The sequence below is a fragment of the Rhipicephalus microplus genome, chromosome X, assembly GCF_043290135.1.
Source record: "Rhipicephalus microplus isolate Deutch F79 chromosome X, USDA_Rmic, whole genome shotgun sequence".
Lineage (NCBI taxonomy): Eukaryota > Metazoa > Arthropoda > Arachnida > Ixodida > Ixodidae > Rhipicephalus > Rhipicephalus microplus.
The window spans coordinates 186,507,277-186,532,303 of record NC_134710.1 but is presented as its reverse complement, the minus strand read 5'-3'; the positions used below and the strand labels follow the sequence as shown (position 1 = coordinate 186,532,303).

The 25,027-nt window shown below is 45.0% G+C and overlaps 1 protein-coding gene across 3 annotated transcripts in view; it reads right to left on the bottom strand.

The window, feature by feature from the left end:
* Positions 1-25,027, bottom strand: part of RabGGTa (Rab geranylgeranyltransferase subunit alpha) — a 112,154-nt gene that overhangs the window by 2,550 nt on the left and 84,577 nt on the right. For 2 of the 3 annotated variants that reach the window (XM_075878354.1, XM_075878355.1), the window contains exons 11-12: positions 14,512-14,640; positions 9,041-9,313 (exon numbers count right to left, since the gene is read on the bottom strand). In XM_075878354.1, the coding sequence (XP_075734469.1) occupies positions 9,041-9,313; positions 14,512-14,640 (402 nt within the window). Of the gene's footprint in view, positions 1-9,040; positions 9,314-14,511; positions 14,641-25,027 lie in introns of those variants that run through there. The other variant, XR_012887124.1, reaches the window with a different exon arrangement.

Sequence of the window (25,027 nt, the reverse complement as noted above, 5' to 3'; positions counted from 1 at the left end):
ACTTCTCCATGCATGTGTTCCACAAGCATGTGGCACTAATAGGGTGAGTGAGGGATGGCATGAACGCTCCTACGGTGACACCATCTGACGGCATTACTTGAACATGAGAGGACTTTTCTTCTTCCTCCCCGTTTGGAATCAACAGTATGCACAGTCAACAATGCACACTCAACGAGGCAGCTTTGAGAAAAGTGTCCAGAGGATGACTCCCTGTCTTGTTATAGGTGTCATTGCTCACGAAGCTTCACTCATGAAAAGCAAACGTGGGTTTCTGCCTTGTACACACTTAAATCTGCTGCATGTTGAGTAGAATTTCCTTGATTTTGCAACCTTTCTTTTGGCATGCTATATCGCTTGTGTGAGTTAGCTAGCTGACTTATTGTATAAACGGTGCAATGAATACCGTTTAGTAGTTATGGACTAATATATGTACCGTGTTTTGTTCCTTGAGTACAGAGACACCATCTTAGTTTTACTTCAAGTGTACTGGTCCTTCTTTCTATAAAAAGAATATTAGGAATGGCACTTTTTATGTAGCTCAAAATTTCACTACAATGGCCTTTAATTAAGAGCTCAATCAGGAACAATGACCAAGGAACTGTGTTAGCAATAGAGTGGTTGAGATTGGGAGAAAATTTCGCTGATGTTCAAAGTTATCTTTGAGTAAGGTCTAGTGTATGAGCTAGCAACACTCCTTTAAACAACTACTGCACCTTGTGCATTAATATAATTATCATGCATACATACAGTAGTGAACAAAAATACATATTTTCATACTAGGTATCCTAAACTATACTACTAAAAATATCACGAGGTCCTGGTTTTAGACGATGTGTATTTGCCAAGAACTCGATGGCCAACAGCTAAGGTGAATACGGTGAACACAGAATGACGATTCTCATACACGAGAATGATGAAGATGCATAACGAATTAATTACGAAGATGATAATGTACAGATGAAGAAGATGGGTATAATAAATGCCTACACTAATTCCTCCCACGCGAAAGCGGCCAGCCTGGTCGCAGCAGGTCAAGGGACGTGGAGTGCACATGAAGGGCTTTATGCGGAAGATGTGCCGAACTTAAGTACTTCAATAACGGAGGTCTGCTAGAGCTACAATGACCACAATATGTGTACACTACTTTGAAAGCAGAGACTGTTCTGTTTGGCCATATATAATGAGAGAAAAGTGCTGATAACTCAGAAGCAGAGATAGTGAATATTTCACAGAAAACCATAATATTGATACGAAGTGTCACTACCACGAAAAACAAGGGAAGCACGAGTAGAGAAGGAAGACGACATTGCTTCTACTGTGATCACGGTCTCAGTGCTTATTAAAAACCCCCTTAAGTTACCTCACCTTACAAAAACAATTTTGTGGAGGTGCTGGGTGCAGAGGCAATGGCTAGGACTCGAACGAGCAGCTCAATCATGTTGTATTCTTGTTAACTGACACCACCCTCATGTGGTACGAGAACCACGAGGACATGTTCACGACTTGGGAACGTTTTGTTGAAGAAGTGCAGAAGTGCTTCGGTGATTTGGACGCAAAGAAGAAACGTGCGGAGCAGACATCGTCTAAGAGGGCACAGCTTCCAGGAGAAACATGTACGACGTATATCGAAGAAATGTTGAAGCTGTGCAAGATAGTGAATGCAAGGATGTCTGAAGAAGACAAGGCTGGACACATTCTCAAGGGTATAACCCAAGACGTGTACGATTTCTTGATTGAGAAAGACAGCCTCAACTCCCTGTCCGACGTGATCAAGCACTGTCATACCTTTGAATCCCTTAGGGTGCGACGTACGGATCTCTCCGAAATTCGGCCACCTGTCCAACATCCCTACTGTGGCTAGTGTTGAAACAGTGCCGCCTAATGAGCTTGCTTTGACCAAACGACAGATCGCCAGAGAAGAGTTCCTTCGATGTCAGCAGACCTATATTCGCCCCAGCGATTTTCAGGATGCATACGCAAGCGAACCAGAACGTGTGCGGACTCCTCTTTCTCTTCCACCATGGAAAACATCGGTAAACGCAGAAGACGCTTTTGAATATCAAGGCGCAGGGCTGGATTACCACGTCAACCACCTCCAAATTACGAAGTTTTTGCTCACCTGGTTAGCCAACATCGCCTGCCTAGGGTGCCCCTAAAGAGCGGCACCACTATCCCATGCCTTCCGAGAGGAGTCGTTACTTTAAGCAGCCACGTGCCCCTCGACCGATTCCGGTGTGCTACAACTGTGGCGTCCCGGGTCACATCGCACGTTTTTGTGACCACCGCCCATATCAGCCACAGCCTTGGTACATGTCTCACCAACCTTTCGACCATCCGCTCTCCAGGTCACGGAAACCATGTGCACCTACCGGATCACGCTACCCCTCGCCGGCCCCTGATCGAAGTTTGACGCCAACACCAGCTCCACATGCTCCATGATCACCGTCACCGCGGCAACGCACACGGACACTGCCACCGGAAAACTAGTCGGTGCGGCCAGTGGCGGTGAGGCTGCAAGATCACAGGTGCTATCTACAGATATACCCCCATCAGCATTTATGTTGAAGAACAAAGCTCATGTAGTTGTCGATGGAGTGGGTACTATGGCACTTGTGGATACAGGTGCGACATTCTCAGTGATGAGTGTAAACTTTAAGAATCTGCTAGGACCTAAAGTGATGTTTTGCCTGAACCGTGGTGTGACATTTCGTGCTGTAAGTGGTGACGTGTTGTGTCTGGTGGGATATTGTACTGTGGACATCTCGCTGTGTGGCAAGATGTCTTGCACAGAGTTTGCGGTTATTCTGCGGCCTACACATGACGTTATCTTGGGTACCGATTTCTTGTGTGAGTGCGGGGCAACTGTAGACTGCAGAAGGCACCTTTCCATACACGGTACTTTCCCAACGGCACTCTTGAAAAATTCCTGTCCGGGTGAATGCATCTTTTTCATCCCCGTGGACACAGTCGCTCCTGCATTTTCTGCTATGTGTGTTCCCGTGACATGTTCCAGTAACAAGAATGGCGATTTGGGCTAGTTGGTTTGAATTCATGATAATAAGGATTGCAGCGCGAGCACGAATGTGCTAGAAGAAACAGACGAAAGTCGAGGTACGGAAGGCAAAGAGGACAACACGAGCGATGATTTTTTTTTTTTAAACATACTGCAATCCACGAAACCAAAGTGGCTGGGTCTTGAGAATGAGGGTCCAAAAAAGTAGGACTGCCCTGTGTACTAGAAATGCATTGAAGAAGAATGCCGATTTGGGCTAGTTGGTTTGAATTCATGATAATAAGGGTTGCAGCGCGAGCACGAATGTGCTAGAAGAAACAGACGAAAGTCGAGGTACGGAAAGCAAAGAGGACAACACGAGCGCTCCACAGTAACAACTGTGGCGTGTTTGATGCTACGCTCGAATCTATTCCCTTGGCATGCCTGAAAAAGAACATCCTCATTCTCCCTTGTATAGTGTCAGTCGTTGATGGACGAGCAGGTGTGTGGACAATGAACAGTTCTATGGAGCCTGCAGTTTTGCAGGTGGCATGAAACTTGCAGTATTTAGACCCGAATCATCTACAACGCTGGTTGGGCTTGTTGATGCTACAAGCCAAAATGAACATCTAGGCTCACAAGGTTCAGAGGAAGCCGAATTGTTACAAATGGTCAGCAAGTCACTTGACCAAAGCGAACGTCATACACTGCTCGACGTTCTATCTAAGCACTCGAAAATGTTTGATTTTTCTAAAAACAGCCAAAGGCCTTCAATTCCAGCATCCCGGATACATATCAGATCCACACCAAGTCGGCGTATCCCATTAGGCCGAAACCTTACCGAGTGGCACTATCGAAGCGCAAGATCATCAATGAGCACGTCCAAGAAATGCTCGAAAATGGAATAATACAGGAATCGGCAAGTCCTTGGGCTGCTCCCGTCATTCTAGTGAGGAAGGAGGATGGTACGTGGAGATTTTGCGTTGACTACCACCGACTGAATTCTGTTACCAAGAAAGACTTCTATCCACTGCCACTCATCGATGACGCTCTAGACTGCCTGTATTCCGCGTCCTACTTTTCATGTGTTGACCTGAGATCAGGTTACTGGCGAATTCCAATGCACGCAGCTGACAAAGAAAAGATAGCATTCGTTACGACCGACTGACTTTACGAGTTCAACGTTATTCCATTCGGATTATGCAACGCTCCTGCAACATTCGAAAGATTTATGAACTCTATATTGCGTGGTTTAAAATGGCATATATGCATGTGTTATCCGAACATCATCTTAATACATAAGAAAGGAGATGACAAAGACTTGAAGAATTACAGGCCGATCAGCTTGCTCTCTGTAGTATACAAGCTATTTAAAAAGGTAATTGCTAACAGAGTAGAGAAAACATTAGAATTCAATCAAGCAAAGGAACAAGCTGGATTTCGAACAGGCTACTCAACAATCGACCACATTCATACTATCAATCAGGAAATAGAGAAATGCTCAGAATATAACCAACCACTATACATAGCCTTCAGAGATTACGAGAATGCGTTTGATTCAGTAGAAATATCAGCTGTCATGCAGACACTGCGGAATCAGGGCGTCGATGAAGTATATATAAAGATCCTGGAAGAAATCTACAGGGGATCAACTGCTACCATAGTGCTTCATAAAGAAAGCAACAGAATACCAATCAAGAAGGGTGTAAGGCAGGGGGACACCATCTCCCCAATGCTATTTACCGCGTGCTTACAGGAGGTTTTCAGAAGCCTAGAATGGGAACAGTTAGGAATAAGACTTAATGGAGAGTACCTTAGTAACCTGCACTTCGCCGATGACATTGCATTGCTGAGTAACTTAGGGGACGAATTGCAACTCATGATTACAGAGTTAGACAAGGAGAGCAGAAAGGTGGGACTTAAAATTAATCTGCAGAAAACGGAAGTAATGTACAACAACCTCGAAAAAGAGCAGTGCTTCGAGATAGGTAATAGTGCACTTCAAGTTGTAAAAGACTATGTCTACATTGGGCAGGTAATAACCGCGGAGCCGAACCACAAGATTGAAGTAACTAGAAGAATACGAATGGAGCGGAGCACATTTGGCAAGCACTCTCAAATTATGACAGGTAGATTGCCACTATCCCTCAAGAGGAAGGTATATAACAGCTGTATCTTGCCGGTACTTAGCTACGGAGCAGAAACCTGGAGACCTACAAAGAGGGTTCAGCTTAAATTGAAGACGACGCAGCGAGCAATGGAAAGAAAAATGGTAGGTGTAACCGTAAGAGACAAGAAGAGAGCAGAGTGGATTAGGGAACAAACGGAGGTTAAGGATATCATAGTTGAAATCAAGAAGAGGAAACGGACATGGGCCGGGCATGTAGCGCGTAGACAGGATAACCGCGGGTCATTAAGGGTAACTAACTGAATTCCCAGAGAAGGTAAGCCGGTTAGGGGGAGACAGAAGGTTAGGTGGGCAGATGACATTAAGAAGTTTGCGGGTATAAATTGGCAGCAACAAGCACAGGACCGGGTTAACTGGGGGAACATGGGAGAGGCCTTTGTCCTGCAGTAGACGTAGCCAGGCTGATGATGATGACCCTGATGATGTCGTAATTTTTGGACGTACGTTTGAGGAGTACTACACCCGCCTTGACCTCCTGCTCAACTGCATTGAAAAAGCTGGCCTTGTATTGAATTTTAAAAAGTGCCACTTTGGCAAGCGAAAGACATTGGTGTTGGGACATCTCGTCGAAAAAGATGGCATTAGACCTGACCTACATAAGACAGCGGCCGTTGAATCGTTCGAGCATCCTAAATGTGTGAAACAACTGCGTAGCTTCATCGGGCTCTGCTCGTATTTCCACCGGTTCGTAACCACGTTTGCGGATGTCGTTCACCGCCTGACAAGCCTTCTATGCAGAACAGCCTATTTCAGTGGATTTTCGAGTGTGATGCCACTTTTCACTAGCTGAAGTATTTGTTAACTTCGCAGCCAATACTTCAGCACTTCAAACCTTTGTCACCCACAGAAATTCACAGAGATGCGAGTGGCATCCGTATCGGCGCCGTTTTCGTTCAGCGTTCTGGTAAGAAGGAACACGTCGTGGTGTAAGCAAGTCATTTTTTAAGCAAGCCTGAACGCAACTACACAATGACCGAACAGGAATGCCGAGCGGTAGTCTTTGCCGTGCAACGGTTTCGCTCATACATCTATGGTCGTCCGTTCACTATCGTCACAGATCACCATTCCCTGTGTTGGCTGGTCAACCTTCATGACGCATCTGGCTGCCTCGCACGATGGGCCATTAGTTTGCAAGATATGTCTTCACCATTTCATTCAAGACTAGCGGTCTACACGCTGAAGCGGATTGCCTCTCCAGGATGCCGCTACCGACAACAGATTTTGAAGCCGATAACTTTGACCACCTTATCGCTTCTCTGCTGTCTGGCTTACCCGATGCCGTGACTTTCGCCGCTGAGCAGCGTAATGACCCAAGCTTGAAAGCTCTCTTCCCTTGAGCAAGAAAGTCAATAAGCGAAGGCCGATTCCGTGTCCAAAATGGTCTTCTTAACCAGAGAAACTTGTCCACGACGGGCGGCCGTTTCCTGCTGGTTGTTCCTGCGTCCCTCCAAACGTCTGTTCTGCGTCTCGCGCATGAAGATCCTACCTCTGGCCATCTAGGAACCGCACGAACCCCTAGTCACGCGAAAGAGCGGTTCTATTGGCCGTTTTTCTGTACCTCTTCAGAAATAAAATCTGTTCATTCATTCAAAATAAGCAAGGCAATTCAAAACTACGTGGCCAGCTGTACACAGTCTCACAGCCACAAGCGGCCCATCTCGGGTCAAGTCGGTCACCTGCAGCCCGTAAAGCCCCCCCTTCCCCTTTTGAAAAGGTCGGCATTGATCTGATGGGACCATTTCCACGCTCCTCAAAAGGTAATCGGTGGATAATTGTATGCGCCGAGACGGCTGCCTTATGCTCTGCCACGGCAGTCCAGGTTTTGGAGTTTCTGTTGCATTCAGTCATCCTCCAACACGGCCCAGCTCGTGTGATAAGTGACCGTGGACGAAAAATTATTGCTGATATTGTGGAATCATTACTTCGTTTGTGTGCCTCCAAGTTCTGACACTCAACTGCATATCATCCACAAACTAACAGCCTAACCGGGCACACAGACCGAACGTTCGTCAACACGTTGTCAATGTACGTCACCTCCGACCACGAAAACTGGGATGAAGTATAACCATTCGTCACAAACTCTTTCAACATGGCAAAACACAAAATGACAGGCTACAGCCCTTTCAATCCGCTCTACGCTTGCTCACCGTGACATACGCTGGACACTATCTTTCCTTTTGTCGTTGTGGGGGAGCACGCGCGCCCAGCTTCCCTTTCCCTTTTTTCGGCAGCCCGAAAGCCGTGTAGCGGGAATACCCGCACGGCCGGCGCTCGCGATTCCCCCTTTTCCTGTCGTGCAGAACGGGTCTCTCCTCCCTCAGCGAGAAAAGGTATTATTCTCATCAGGGAGAGGGAAACAGGGGCAGGGGACAAAACTGGCGTGCGGACGGCCGCACGGGCTCTCTGACACTGGCCTTTGAAGAAGGAGGTCGAACCCGCAATGCCCCTGCGAGCCGAGGACGACAACGACCAAGGAGTAAGCGCATACCCTTGTTTTCTGTACTATCTCCTTGCGACACTTGCACGCTATTGCTACCGCCTAGCAATTAAGTGTTGTTGTTGACCCAGCCTGTTGCCTTATTCACCCGAACCCGTGTAGCTGCCATGAGACTAGCTACGGATAGGGGACGTTAATCATGCACGGTACGACTGTGTGCAGCCGAAACATTAGCTAGGCTTCTGCGTCAGCCGTACATAGGATAGACCCCCTACATCGTCCATGACGATTTCACAATTGCGGAAACTTTGTGTCCTGTGGAAGAGACACGTCGACTTGCCTGCTTACGAACACTGGCAGCGCAAGAGTCCACCAAAACTCACTCCGACAGTCAACACCGGCATGCAACCAATGCCCCCAGTGGTCTAGTGTGGGTGTGGACCCCAATACGCAGACAAGGCTTGAGCCAAAAGCTACTGGCACACTACACCGGTCCGTTCCTGATACGTCATCGTCTCAGCGAGGTCAACTATGAAATCGCACGTGTCACCACTAGTAGCAGACGTTCATGCAAGACAGAGGTGACGCATGTTGCCCGCCTGAAGCCGTTTACACGAAAGATACAAGAATGACTCGCCCAGAGTGCTTCGTCTGAGACAGGAGGAATGATACGAAGTGTCACTACCAGGAAAAACAAGGGAAGCGCGGGTAGAGAAGGAAGACGACGTTGCTTCTACTGTGATTGTGGTCTCAGTGCCCATTAAAAACCCCCTTAAGTTACCTCACCTAACGTAACAATATCATGCCTCTTTGATGGCCACTGTAAGCGCACTTAGCGACATTGTTACTTGTCACTGCTAGTTGCCACAAATGCTTTCAAAGGACACACTGTCAGACTGGAGGAGATTGCTTCCCATGAAACGCTGTAGTAGCTTGTTATTGCTTTGTTATTCTCATGGCCCTTTGGCACGTAGTAGTCAGTCGCTAAGACAAAACTTTAGTAGTTTGCTGCATTAGTTAGCTATATTTCTTTTGACCTGCACCATAGACAAGAATCGGCAAATTAACACCCGTAGTTGAACAAGGAGTGCAATAAAAAAAAAGACCACACAAGAAGGAACAGGAAGGCCAGAAGAGCACTAAAAGCAAACATCCATGAGCAAATAGTGCAAACTAATAGTGCACATGTGCTGATAGGCTGATCAGGTCGAACTGGGTCACTCATTACAAAAAAAAAAAAACACCAGCAGTCCCGAATTAAGCGATACAGAACATCTTCAAACAAACTTATCAGCACTAACAAAAAAAATTTTCACAATACTTGACATCACACATATTGTGGTAAGCATAAAAGAATTACTCAGTAAATGTGTGCTTAAGCATCACAGGGCCTGGTAACTTGAACAACCTAAAAAAAGGATACTGTTCTTTCGAAGAGAGAGGATGGTCAAGGTGTTCAGCGAACCGAGGCCCTCACAGCTCTCTATACAGTTGTCATCTAGTATCAGCTTACGAATGCTCAGAAGGCATCCAAGAGGCAATGTTGACTTAATCTGGTTTCTGCTGAAGTCTATTTCATGTAAGAGGGCCAGATGGTCGGTGTGACGTATACTGGTCAGGCACTGGCCAGAAAAATTTGCAGTACGGTCATTTTCGCCCAACTGTTCAATGACACTCTCGGCAGCAAACTTTGAGTCTGTAAAGAAAGCAGGTACCAATGGCAACACCATTTTACAATACCACTATTACAATATTTAGAAAAATTATGAGTACGTACAAAAGAACCGATTTTCTGAGACTTCTCAGAGCAGGACTGACAATGCTAAGGTCTCTTTTTAAAAAGAAGATAACTGTGTTTCAGTACATCAAAGTCACGATGTTGTGATGCAAGGCACCCAGAAAGATGCTTCACACCAATTTTTACATGTGGTCTTCAACATGCTGCTAAAGCTTACTGCATCAGCATTCTTTCACATTCCATCTCCCAATAAAACTTTGACTGCCAGGGATGAAAATTAAACCCGTGACCTCAAACTGAAAGGCGCAACTTCCTCTATGCTGGAACATGCTCTGTTGGTGTACCACATTGATTGTGCAATTTACCTAGCCGGCTTATTGTATAAAACAGGGGTCAGCAACCTTTTGAGGCATAGAGCTGAGTTGCATTAAGCCAACATGGCCAGGTGCCACAGAGCCAAAAGGAAGAGGGCGGGCGGGGCTTAGCCAGCAGAAAGAGAATATACAGAAGTGGAATAGAAGTCATGTGTATGTATTTGCAGCACGCTAGTCACAAGGCTGCAATATATCAGTATAAAATTTACACTAAAAAAAAGCTCTCAATGTGACTTTTACTTTTGGTGCTGACCATTAGTTAGCCATCTCGCAAATATTTCTACATCAAGGTTGCTCACCGACAAACCCAGAAGGTCGTGAAGGTGTTCATGACTTTGTTGGGAGGTGTTCATCACTTAGGTGTAACAACCCCTCCTATTTTTGAATGCTAGCCCCATGCACCCGATACAGCTATTCAACACCTTCTTCTCTAGCCTTTTTCTGCTCTCCCCCATCGCCTAGCCTTCGCCTGTGCTTTGCATGTGCATAGGGGAGAGAACCCATCATGTAGTGCCTCATGACGGAAATCATATGTTGTAATTTTTTCTTCAGTTGGGTGCAGATCCGTGGAGCGGTGTCTTGCATTCCTCATGTTCACAATGTTGGCGGTCATACTGGCTCAGTAAAAAATATGGCATGTTGAGATAGCGTGTCACTGTTCGTGGCACTATGCGGGCAACTAATGGGGAAGCGTCACTGCAATGCTATTGCATGCGCTGATTTTAAGAGCGCTGTGATGTGGCGGCGGCATCGCTTCGAGCCACAAAGAAGGAGAATGAAGAAACTAATTTAACAGGCGTATGATATTGGAGCAGGTGAAACGTCTATCGCATCTCCGGTGGAAAGCACTCAGATGCACGTGTGATGCAAGCAGCGCTACCCATCAAGTAGCATCCCATGACAACCACTCCCTGAACTAAGGCAAATCGACGGCTCTCGTTAGGAAGCGGGCATTTGCACTGGCATTGAAAGAAATAAACAAGGCGTTGATTGGAGCTGTAAGGGGGGAGGGGTCCTGATGTCATGCCGGGGGTCACATATCACTGCATTGTAGGCAGCATGGGGCCCGCCGAATGCTGGTTACTGACCCCGGTACATAAAGTGCAAAAAATGCCATTTTGTTACTACACCCTACTGTGAATTGTTTCTTTTGCTCTTTGGGGGCAATAGACACCGCATCACCATCAATAAAAGGCCCTCAAAGCAGTCTGAATGAAAGGAGGAAACGTTCCATAACAGAAAGGGCAGAATGGCTGCACCAGGCAGTTATACGCAATCAAATGTCCAGATTCTACAGGTATTAAGCATCATAGATTTCTCACTTTTTAATATTTACATTAAGGAGTCCTACAGCATTTTTCAAACAAATTAAGAAAGCACTGCCAATCTATAGAGACAGCTCACGTAAAAATGTGGGTGACATTTTATTGCACAAGATAAAGGGCCGATGACCCAAATACTACACTAGGGTGACCACCTTTTTTCTAGAGGAACGTGGGACATAATACACCTGCTATATTTCTGCTGCAACACTTTTTATTTCTGAAGAAAGAAAACTTGGTGTTCTTTTTCAAATAAACTGATTTTTTTATAAAAATGGCATCACAGTCGGGCACAAGTCGTTTTTGCATGCAAACTATACATTGAGACATAAATACTTAGCTGTATCTAAAGTTACACTGAAATGAGTAACCATAGGATAGTTGCTTCCATGAAAAAAAGTTGTAAGACGCGACAATAGGATGGCATACACATTTCTTAAATGCGGAGTATATTATAGTTGCACTTACTCGCAATGCAGAGCATATTATAGTTGCATTTACTCGCGAATCCAGCGTCGGCGGTGTCGTGAACACGCCGACTGCGCATGCTCGCATCTTGTGTCAACTGTCGCTCCCCCCTCCCTCGTCTCGCAAGGCCAACACAGACAGTGTCTTGCTAGTAAAAACTGACTGCTCGTGCTGCATAACCATTAACTTGATTGATTTATATGTGGGGTATAACGTCCCAAAATCACCATATAATTATTATAGATGCCATAATGGAGGGCTCCGGAAATTTTGACCACCTAAGGTTCTTTAACGTGCACCCAAATCTGAGCACACGGGCCTACAGCATTTTCGCCTCTATCGAAAATGCAGCCGCCGCAGCCAGGAATCAATCCCAACTGCGGAAGTGGATCGCGACCTGCACGTCAGCAGCCGAGTACCTTAGCCACTATACCACCGCGGTGGGGTGCAACAACTGTTCACTGACCACGCCATATATGTAGGCACTGGATCACGCATTTGGAAATAAGTCAAGGGCGTCTTTACTTGGCTTTCGCTTGACTTAACGCTTTGTTTGACTCGAGTAAATGTGATGGGAGCAAGAGTACTTTCAACAAGTAGTGGTGCACAACATCAGCGTTCCACCACTCGTTGAAGGCAACGATTCTCCTTCATTCAATAAATAAGAATAATAAACAAGAAATAACAATAAAGCATTCCCAAACCATACTCAATTGTGCAACAGTCACAAGATACCGCCACTACTCTGCGACGCATTTACTCGTGTTCCCCCCCAGGGAAGACGCGGGCGGCTTTTTTTACAAATGCCCTGTTCCCTAAGAAAAATGGAGACATCAATCGTCTAAACTGAAAGCCCCGACCTAGGCAACATGGAAACTGAGACCACTGGGTGCACAGGAAGAGCAGCTTGTTGGGTTACATCAGACTGGAAGTTCACGTGATTAACGTTGAAAAAACGACACGTTGCAGCGGAATATGGTCAGGCGAAACGGCGAATCGTCTCAAATGCACAAATGGACCACTTATTTCTTGTGTTTGGTCTGAAGTGCTCACATGTTTCTTTGTTAAACTCTGAATAAGCGCAAGGAACTGTCTTGTTTTGTGCTGCAGTTGCTTCCTCCGAGTTTTACGCGGTATAATAAAAATAAAAATGTAAATTGTTGTTTTCTTAGGTGCCTACAGCATAAAAAAAATCAGATAAGCACAAAACATTGCAAGCAAACAAGGAACAGTCCACTTGTGTTTTTGACATGACTTGACGTATTTTTAACAATATGCCGCTATAGCAAGCTCTTTTTTTTTTCAGAGCTAAGCTTGTGAAGTTTGGGTCTGATCTAACCCAGAAAGCCATAATTCCAGTGTGTCCAGCTCTTTTAGTTTCATTATCAATTTAACCATCGAAGTCTCAAAATACACGTTGTGGGAATTGAGGCTAGCACGTAGCCTTTGCGCGGGCTTTGCCGCCTATTTCTGCCGTTCTCATGTCCTGACATGACCCTCCCCTTCTATGCGATCTGCCGGGCTGGGGGAGCGCGAGTGAGCATTAACCCCTCTCACCCGGTAGCGGATGTCGACTGTGGCGCTGTGCACAAAGTCTCTTGGGACGTTTTCCGTGTGCGCGTCGGGAGTGAGTTAGACCTTTCCGGGACAACCAAGGCTGAGCAGGCATTTCTTTTCAGTTTGTTTTCTCCTATTGTTTGGGGCTCATCATACTTCATCAACGGAGCCTTGCGCTCGCAGCAAACGCTCACCTTTTGTTTCTCCTCTCGAACGCTAAGCTGAAGAGCGGTGCGGTGTCCTAGTGCGTGGCCATACTACGCCGACTCGTACCTCTCGGAAGCCAACGCGAGCGGAGTTTTGCCCTCGCTCGATCGACCGGGCCCTGTTGACCCGGTGTTACCGTGAACCACTTTTGCCCACGGAGACGTGCTCGCGGGACCCTGTGTAGTACTTCTTGCCTGTGGCGTGAATAAGCCCATTTGCTTTCCCATCACCCCTGTTGCAACGAGTTCTGTACTGCGCTTTTAGTGTTGCGCAGGCAATAAAGTGTTGCGACCTTGAGCAGTACCGTGTTCTCGCCACGGTGACGGTTAACGCCTGCCCTGCGGCTTGCTAATATCGGGCCCACGCTAGTAGCCATACTCCTTCTGGATACGCGTACACTACAATGTTTTTTAGGGTTAGTAAAAAAATAGATATGCAACAAATTGTCATGTCCTACAATTTCGCACATAATCGACTGCCGGCCCTACAGCTAATAATTAAAAAGTTAATGGACAAGCTTTTGTTAAATACTATTTTAATGTAAGTTTACGTGTAGCAAAGTATTTCCGCCTAAATGTAGACTTTGTGGGCGAAGAGGACAGGTGCCCGACTGTCGTAGCATTTTTTTATTAAAAAATTGCTATTGTATGCATATAGAAAAAACGCACTGTAGATCGAGTAACTGGTACAAGTACAAGTTCAAATACACATCTGTGTAACACGGCTATTTCAATACATCACAGTAATATGCTCCAACACGAAGCAATGTCATTATTAACACAAAAATTTGGCAAATAAAAATATATTTTAAAAAGAAATGGCTCAGTTCCCACACATTAGTGATTAAGAACCAGGAACGTACAAAACACTCCTTGTTTTAGTTTCTTGAAGTCATGTTTCTACAGCAGGCAGCAGAAGCATTCATCGCACACATTTTTGAATACTTGAGAGTGTTGCAGCTAACATCCTCAAACAGGGTGACAAAATACAGCTGAGGTACTGCCAAACAATAATATAAAATGTGGGACATTTACAAACATTTTCACATATCTTGCAGGATGTTGGACAATAGCCATCAATGGGGGACACTCCCACGAGTGGCAGGACGGGTGGTGTCACCCCATGCTACCCTATGAAATGTGAGCGGAGTCAAACTATTGGTTTACTTCAGGTGTGCAAAGACAAAGCAAGTGGTAGCTCACACTGCTCACTTACTCAAGAAACTTACTCAGGTCATTGTAATAATTTCTCCTCATAGGGTCAACAGCAGTTAACTTAGTCAGGAATTTTTTAATATCCATTCTAAACTTGCATCCATCTAGTGCCCTCATAAGGAGTACACAAGTAAGCAGAGGCCCTGAAAAGAGACAAAACAAATAACTTTAAGAAAGCATACAAGTTGTACACCATCAGAATGTTATTTATACAGCATCAGGTACTGCTCTGCTTGATGGTATAGGGTCGTTCCAAATGAAACACCCCGCCCAAAATTCGACCACCAGCGATTCTGCTGAAACAAAATTGAGCTGAAAGGCAAGTATCTATATGAGAGTAATTTTAGTGAAGTATTTTTGTTAAAAAAAATTGTGTAGTCAAATGACCACCTTTCAAATGTGCCAGCGAAAAGGAAAAGTTAGGTGGGTATAAATTATGCACATGCAACGTTCGAACTGGGTATGTGACACGCTTGGTTTTAAAGCATTATGTTGTCATTGTTCTTTCTTGTGACGTCACAACTAAAACGTAATTTTTTTAATTTTGTTTTAAACTAAATTTACAGAAATGAACTTTCCACATCAAAACATAAGGCATTGAATAACATGATGAATCGTCTCACGTATTTTTAGCATGAGAGCCTTGATGCTTCATTTACGATTTTATTCCCTAAAAAGTCGTCTTTTGTCGATTTTGTAATAATTTTTCTCATTAAATGTTCGTTTATACAGTTTAAAATATTTTTAGCAGATAGTATGTCAACTGGCAATAAAGCAAAAAAGTTTTGCGACCGCATTATTGCCGCGGTTTTTAGAAAAATTGCCTGAACTCGCATGTTTTCTGGCTTCTTTGCTAAGCCTATTTAGGCCGTAAAAGTAATATATGGTTTTAGGTGCAACGTAACGTGAAAGAACAATGACAACATAATGCTTTAAAACCAAATGTGTCACCAAACCCAGTTTGAAGGTTGCATATGCATAATTTATTCCCGCCTAACTTTTTCCTTTTCGCCGGCACATTTGCAGGGTGGTCACGTGACCACACAAGTTTTTTGAACAAAAATACTTCACTAAGATTACTCTCGCATACTTGCCTTTCAGCTCAATTTTTTTCAGAACCACTGCTGGTCAAACTTTGGGCTTAGACATTTCACTTGGAATGACCCTATAAGGAAAGCATCACTTAAACAAGTAAATTGTGGAATCTGAACTATGAAAAACTCTAAAGGGCTCTAATATAGCATTGATCACCTGGAACTCTTGAACAAGAAATACAGGTAAGTGAGCGTTCTGACATAAAATGTGGCCACCATGGCAGAGAAACGAGCCTATTTTCTTGTGTTCAGGAACAGAAAGCCACAACCACCAGCTACTGTTTTATCCGTAAAATTTGATTATATATAACTTTTGTGATTTCTAAAAAAATGGATATGCCGTAAATTGACGTGCACTGCAATTTTCTTATATAAAAACAACTGCCACCAAGTCAATCATTAAAAACTTAACAAGTTTTTAATTAATCTCATCAATGTCACTTTAGTTGCCGCTACGTATTTCTGCATCAACAGAGTATGTGTGCAAGAATGCTTCGAGCGTCAATGTAATAAAGTTTTTACAAAAAGTCTGTCTTGCCTAATAAGAGAGCCTGTATGTCAATTGGTCACTGTTCTCTATTTTCGATAAAAAGAATACTATGTGTGGGACATAGGACATCATTCTACCCGCAATATAACATGAATGTCTAGTACATGTACATCCAAAAAACGGTAGGAAGGGAGGGAAAGATGGAAGCTTGTGATGAAAAATCCGTAAACAGGGGTTGTGTCGAACCGACATTTCAACAAGCGGACTTGTCTTCCTCAAGATAGTATAGTAATTTGGCCTATAGCAAAATATAAAAATAAAGCTACCAGACAGCTCAGCAACAACACCCACTGTCGAAAATTAGGCCTGAACTCAACTGAAAAACACGTTAATAGCATACAACACATCATAACACATTTTCTAGCCAGGGAATTGATCACACCCTCCGAGCACCAGTTTCTCATGCCCAAAAACAAGCAAGCAGGTCACTTTTACCTCCTTCTGAAAATTCATAAAAAATTTTTCGTTGATTAACTACTCACTGCGAAAATCCCAGGCAGACCTATAATGTTCAACAATAATACCCCTACCGAGTAACTATCAAAATTTCTAAACCATCATCTAACATACTATCCACCCTACCATCCTTTGTTCAGGATATACCTAATTTCCTCTGAATAATAAATAACATTAATGAAACATGAACACTTTTGAATCAGGCCATTCTGGTAACATTAGATGTATGCTTTTGTAAGCGAATACTATAACTATAACTGAAGGAATTGAAGCAGTGTCAAAGTCACTCATGGAAAGCAAGCAGATACATAACACTGAAATTTACCTCCCTTCACTTGAATTAGTCCTCATGCTAAATTATTTTGAATTTGATTCGTCCTACTACCTACAATGTCTGGCCCTAGTATGGGAACCCCTTTTGCACCAACATACCCCTACATTTTTACGGGACACTTAGAATCAGAACTGTTGAAATCATCTCCAGTAAAGCCTTCTACCTATCTCCACTACATAGACAATATATTTATTATATGGGAACATGGAAAAAGTGCACTAAACGCATTCATTGATCACTGTAACAAGTTTCCCTTTGGCATTGAATTTACCATGCACCATTCTCCCAATGAAACTTCTTAGACATAACAGTATCTATTAAAGTAGGAAAATTAAAGACGACGCTTTACAGAAAACTAACACACAGCTGACAATACCTATATTACACTAGTCACCACCTGCGACACTGCAAACAAGGAATTTTCGTCGGACAAGCAAGGCGTGTACGAAGGATCTGTAGCGACGACTGTGAATACATGCACCACTTAAGTAACTTAAAAGAAACAACAGTTGAAAGAAATTACCCACAAGAGACCCTAAACAAGGTCTACAACAAAGCATGTAAACTAGATAGGAAAACAACACTAGCTAAAAAAAACCCGTAGCACAACGCAACCAGCTGCCAGCATTTAAAATTAAATACTCAAATGTACTCCCAAACATAAATAATATCCTTCGTAGGTATTATCTAATATTGGCAAGCAATGAGCACCTTAAAAAAGCGTTTCACGTAGTACCAAATGTCATGTATCGCTGCGATAGAAATTTTAAGGACATGTTATTGCATGCAAAAGTAAACTCTCGTTCTACTGCCCAAGAACACCTTGCTCCTGTTCAAGACGCAAGACTTGCAAACACCTTCAAGATGACATGATAGTTAAAAGCACCAGGAGTGATTATGTTCATCATATGAAATCTAGTTTTACCTGCACTAATGAAACTGTTATCTACATGATCAAATGTTCATATTGTCATAAACAGTACATTGGCAAAACAGGACAGCCTGTTAATGTTAGATTAAATGGTCATCACGCAAACATAGCAAAGACATTACCAAAAGCAGTGGCACAGCAATTCAACATAGCAGGACACAACTTTGATGATCTCAAACTCAACATTATTCAGTGAAACTTCCGATCCACAAGAGACAGAAAATATACAGAGTTGTACCTTAATCATGAGTTCAATACACTCCCGCCAGCACATATAAGCGTTTCTAAAAAAAGTCTTGAATCCATTCGGTATTATACAGACACAAAGAAAGTCACTGCAAGTTAAGCCCTCCATACAACTGGTTCGACAGCCGGGACTCTGCAACACCTGTGCATCCTCCCCTCCCCACTGCTTCCTTATTTCCTTTTTATTCACAGACTACCTGTTCCTTCTTCACTCATACAATTCACCACAGCTTGCCCCCTTCCCCGCTTTCTCACAACCGCATATCAAAAATTGCCCCTCCCCTCCTTTGTTAGGGTGGAGGAGAGGTACGAAATGTAGACACGCTCACGCTAAAAAAATCAGTTCTGTTCTAGCCTTGAGAAAGACAAGTCCGCTTGTCGAAACGTAAGCTCAACACAACCCTTGTTTACAGATTTTTCATAGTACAGTCGAGTCTAGATAATTCGAACTCGGAGGGGCCCGAAAATTTTTTCTAATTAAAAGAAGTTCGAATTAATGAAAGCTAAATAAACGGAGGGCTCTCCATGCAGTGGCGCATGTGCATTTAGCTAACATACGAGGGGGAAAATTCACAAGAATTACAATTATTCACAAATCACAAGACATCTATTATTAATTGAAGTAATCGGTGACGTGCGTCTGCACACATTTTCCTTGATTGATATGTATGATTTAACGTCCCAAAACCACCATATGATTATGAGAGACGCCGTAGTGGAGGGCTCCGGAAATTTCGACCACCTGGGGTTCTTTAACGTGCACCCAAATCTGAGCACACGGGCCTACAACATTTCCGCCTCCATCGGAAATGCAGCCGCCGCAGCCGGGATGCGAACCCGCGACCTGCGGGTCAGCAGCCAAGTACCTTAGCCACTAGACCACCGCGGCGGGGCACACGTTTTCCTTGCAGGGAGTCAATCAATTTCGCACGCAGCTTGCAAAGCATTTCTACTTCAGCTTCAGCATTCTCCTGGCAAGAGAAGTTGCGCGCGGAAATGTCCAGCGCCGACACTTTCTAAAGACGACGACAACAACTGCGTAGCGTAGCCTCTCCACTACGCAGCCGCAGCATGGCCAGCACGTGATGAGAAAAGAGGAGTGTCTCCACGTGGAGAGAAACGGATTGGCATTTGAAAGAAAACCAACACGCCACGGCAACTATTTTTTTTTCTTTGCTCGCTTTGTGCGCTTCGTTGATAGGAGAAGCTTTACGTGGCAGGGACGGAAAAGGGGGATGCGTGGCACCGGCACGTGAGAGAGACCCCCCCCTTCCCCCCTCAAGGCACAAAGCCGTGCTCTCGCAAGGGGGCAAGAGCTGTAGAAGATAGTGCCTTTTTCCTTTCCTTCAACCACACATTCATTCAACCCAGCAACAGCTTTATTTTTTCTCTCTCTCTCTTTCTCTCTTCGCGTGCAGTGTTGGAAGGAGAGGAGTCTTTATGAGGCAGAGACGGAAAAGGGAGAAGCTTGACATGAGCGCATCGCCGATCGGCATTTGAGAGAGAGCAAGGATTCCACCGCAGCCTTTTCTTTCCTTATCATTACCTTCGCGCGCAGCGTTCTGGTGTCGCAGGTGGCACAGCGAGATTGGGTGGGGTGCTGAGAGCATTTTCGGACACGGAGGAAGGAAAGGTAGATGAGGCCCTGACCTCGCTAGTTTTGAAGCCGCGATGAAGCCGGAAGTCGGCCATATTGACTGGGCAAACTCTCCTCTCTTGTTTACATCCGAATGTAAAGCGGAAGGCGCGACTCTCTCTCCGGCTTGGAAAGCACGTGAGCTGCGCAGCGCATGTGTCGCGCCGATCCGAAACTAATGGAACGGGGCTCAACACTCTGGGCCAGCGCGACACCTTCGGCAAAATCATTTTATCCGAGTATTAACAGCGAGTAACAGCTCACCGACAATGAAGCAAGTACAAGAGAACCGCGCTAGATGCACTGACAACGGCGAGTGTTTTCACGTCATTAATTCAGCAACTCTACAGACAACACGATTGGTCGTGCGCCTTCTACGGTTGCATTCCGCCACGCGGCTGACGCAGCGTCCTGCCACTGTGTTCGTGTTCCGCGTGAAACTCACCGGCGTCAGCATTCTGCGACCATGGTGACTGAGCACGGTGCAAGTGACACTTGAACGTGGTTGCTGTTACGTTGAGATTACATGCAATGCTGGGAAGACTATACGAAGTAGAATAGAAAAGGTGTTTTAATAGTCACATGCAAGTTGTTACTGTACGCACACAACACGAAACTACGCATGTACACATCGTCCTCATTGCATCTTGCTGGGCTCAACAGCGTCGTCCGTTGTCACAAGCAGGAGCACTGCCCAACTGTCACTGACGTGCAAAGCGTTCGTCGTCGTCGCGCTTCGTCATGGTCCCCAACGCAATTTCCCTGAACACTGATTGCTTCATCCGAGTCATCCGTCGCATGACACATGGATATGCACTCGTTCTACACACTGTTGAAACCCCGTGATGGACAAAAGGATTTCTAAACGTTGCTAAAAGTACAGTAACTGCTAGGAGAACACTGCGTAACCAATAACGCGGCGCAGAGCATGGATATTGTCCGCCACGGCTTAGCACGAGACCTGGAGAGGAACACATGCCGCCGCCAGCCGCGGCCACTCACTGCTAGACCAGCTCCACTGCGCAACACGTAACCATAGCAACGCCGCTATTGTGCCCAGTGAATATGGCCGCCATGACGTCATTTCCTCCATACTTTTCACGTAGCGCGCCGGCTGGGCATGCCCTCTAACACCTTTCCTTCCTTCGTGATTTTCTTCGTGGAGCAAAGTACATTCGAATAAACCGTCGCAAGTGCTTGCGCATTCGAATTACCGGGCGTTTTTGCCCTTTAAAATACACACAGTTTTGACAGGACCTCATCGTGAGTTCGTATTAAGCGTGTTTTAATTAATGAGATTCGACTCTACATGTACAGCCTCATTAACTCTTTGCGCGAACACAGCTTCACGTGGCTGCACTCAGCATAACACTAATACTTCCAATATGACCGCGCATCAAAACAAAGAGGCGCGAGTGCACAGCGACCTGCAGGAGGTGCTTCGGGTTTTCTCCTGCAGTGTTGGAACACGCCACTCTTGCGTAGCTGTAGTACAGTGAGAGTGGCGCACTCCTGTGCTCCTGTGCTGCTTCGTTTAAATGCATGGCCCCAGAGAGCAGTGTTCACTTTAAAGAAGGACAAAACTGTACACATCATATGCAAACAGATGACGCAGCACTCTAGGTTGAAAAGTGAAGGGCAATGAGATGCCATGTAGTTTTAAGCCTGGATCTATGTGTCGATGGTGGTGCATAGCCATTAGACTTTTTGGCACAGATATTGGCACACTAGTGGTTTGAGAAGAAGAAAGACAGTTATTGCAGCAGCCTATAAGAGAGCATGGCTTAGAGTCATTGGAAGAGGGGAAAAGAGGCAAAAGAAGAGAACAGAAAACATCAGCCACCATCTTGATAAACAAGTACCCACAGCAGTAAGCACCAGGCCAGGTTAGCTCTCTCCGCATTAAAAAATCACTAAATGCACAGCAGCACTGGCCATCAAACCAGTGCTTTCTGCATTGGAGGAGCATGCTCTTATCTTCTTCACAATGGGAAAACGCCAATTTGACACAGCGTCAACTGACATTCATCTACCCATACAACCTGATGATTAACTCAACAGTCAAGAAATGTAGCATAGACAGCTTTGTGCATATCATAACTGTAGCTGTGCAATATGCTTACCTGCCAACCTGGCAACAGAAAAATTCGTAAAACCCACCGGGCGGGGGGCTACTGACTTTTTTAGTGACAAACATGATCATGTTTTGCCGCCATAAGTGAAACCAACACGCTAAATTATTTTCCTCTATTTTCAGAACCAAAAGAAAAAAATCGCGAAAACCAAGAGGGGGGGGGTCCCAAGCGCAAGTGCAAACATTGGCGTTGCGGTCTCATAATGTCTTGGAGTGGCCAACACACGAGGGTAGGGGTTCCCCCTAAGGTGAGAGTCTCAAAAGGGGAGTGCAAATGCTCCTGAAATTTCGCGTCATCAAAACAACTAGGAAAAAAATCGATTTCCGTGAAAACAACTGGTGTATGTCTTCACACGTGAACGGACGGGACGGCGCAGCTGACTGCCGCGAAAGCGCGGGTCACTGCTTTGGCTTTGCTCGCTACTAGATTCTTTGAACAGGAACCCCAAAACGCTTCTAGCCTTTTTTACGTCTATACGCCTTTAATCTACCGCTGTGTCAGCCACGTGCCCTCGGAGCTCATAAATCGCTATTGCATCACTGCGAATGCAGTTTTGTGCACGGAAGTTGCGACGAACGGTAGTTTTCAATCCACGTGCCTTCAAAACTAAGTCGTTTTATGCTATCTATCATCGCAACTGCTACAGTTTTGTCTACAGAGTTTGCAGAAAACCGCATTGCTTTGACTAGTCGAGCGTTAGCCGCACGCACACTTTCAGAGTTCTGTCAGAACCTCGTCACCATACATGATCATGTCAAACATGGAGGAACCTTCCTCCATGGTGGCAAACGACCCCGGTTTCGTCCACAGTGGTTGTGACGACGACAACCACACACACCGTAGAAGACAGTGCGTGCACTGGTCACACGTGTACTTCGAAGGCTCAAGCATGCTGCTTTTGATCGGCCTTCGTTCGACGATTTCTGTACTAAAGTTCATATCACATGCCGCGATCAGATAAAGTGTTCGGAACATTCGAATTTTGGCCCAATGTACAGATTAATTAGCCTGGGGAATTTCACGAATTTGTATCTGCCACGGTTTGACATCACTGAGACTCTACTGTATGTTTAGATGAATGCCTCTCAAATTCGTTTATAATAAAATGTAGTGGGCTCACAAAAAGGCTGGAACGGACTAACCTGTACTTTGGTCAATGCGGCCAGATCTTGCACACAAATTCCGATTTCCGAGAGATTTTCATGGCAGCCATACAAACGGAAGAAACGGTCGAAATCCGGGAGTCTCACGGACAATGCGGGAGACTTGGCACGTATGTGATGATGATAACACCAATACATATTTTCTCTTCTGGTGGTGGAATATAGCACAACACTGTATTTGTGGCATAGGCGACTAGCTACGGCAATGCGCCATAGCAAATCGCGGAGGCCACGCTATTTTACTGATATTATTTTTTTATCGAAAGTGAAATACTTTTCGTAAAATTTCAGGCAAGATCGTAAAATCGTAAGCGCGGTCAAAATTTGTGCATTTTATGAAAAAAGCGGAAGAGTTGACAGGTATGAACATGTCATGTGAAATTTGTGTGAATTAAAACAACAGGAAACTGCCCTTTTTAGCAAGGAAGTTCTCCATTACTATCAAAATACCAGACAGAAGGTGCTAGCCCTCCTGTTTTTCCTTCTTTTTTTTTTTCCTCTTAACCAGCAGTTGAGCATGTATTTACAAGGTACCTCAAAAGTGGCATTGCCGAAAGCTATGCTAAGTTATGTACAGTTGACCATTATTTGAAGCTAATTTTCAATATGGTAGCCTCCTTCGGCAAGGTCCGCACCATAATACAAGGAGTAATGAACAGCACCAAACAGCTCAAACAGGACTACACAACAGCATATCACTGAAACATCCACAAGAGAAAAATGGAGCAGAAAAGTGAAAACTACAATGCATGCGAAATGGAGATTGTTGCAGTAACTCAGTTCACTTTCATATTACTTTATCATGCAAGCTAAGCAGCTTTTAGATTTCTCTAGTGTAGGTTTGAATCAGTTTTTTTACTAAATGCTGTTTTGGAGTATGGTGGAACAAAGGAACACTTAAGTCCGAATTAATTCACCTGTTTCAACAGTGTAGACCACTTATAAGGTAACCACTTTTAATGCAGGACCAGTTACAATACGGTCTTTTTCAACTCCCGTTTAACTTCCCATAGAACCCCATGCACCCCAAGATGAAAGACTGGTTATAATGCAGTTGCCGAAAAATCCTTGCGACAAACGCGGTAGCGAATGTGAGTCTGAAAGAAGGCATGCTGGGTGCGCCGCTGGGAAGAGAGCGACGAGGTCGTTATCGAGGAGGTGGGGATGCGGAGTGAACGAATGAAGGGCGGAGCAAGAAAAAAAAGAAAAAAAAACTGCGGTACTCTGCGGGCGCTCACCGAGTAAAGAGGGCGGTTGCCCAACAAGCCTTTGCCCCGGCACCGACATGCCGTACTGGAGTTGCTAGCGTGGCTCCGGCCGCGTGCTGCAGGCTTCATGCGGCTCAGCACGACACGTGCGATCCTTTCCTTATCAAATACGCTTAAAAAGTTTCCTGCCGAGAAAAGCGGTGTCGTTATCAAGATTGCTACAGATATTGCGCTGGCTACCTCATCCATTAATTTTAAAGCTTTTACGGCTTAATCATACGAGCTTTCGCCCTTGCTGCCAGTGCACGGTCTTACATAAGCTTAGTGGGTTTTCGTCATCGAAAACCCCGGCCGCAAACGCAAACTTTGTATCACGCACACTATTCATGGTTCATTACTTGAGTGTGAGCTTTTCGATGCCTGATCTCCATGTCTTGGACAAACTTTCCGGGACAGCATACCGATTGACGGCAGGCTAGGCTAACCCCCATATTCATAAACGCTCCTTGACTTGAACTTGACCTGAAAACGCCTTCAATGTAGCGCGTTTGAAATGCGTCTGTGCGTTTTTCCTGCCTTGGCACCGCGTAAAGACACCGCATTCGAAGCGCGTTTGGGCTGGATTAAAGATGGTGGCAAGTCAAGTTCAAATCAAGCAGCATTGCTGAATATGGGGGTTAATCAGACTTAGTTGCCTTCCGTAGCAGTCACATGCTATCTAAGTTGCGATTGGGTACGGGAGAATCAATGCAACACTTTGCCGTGGCTGCACTTGAA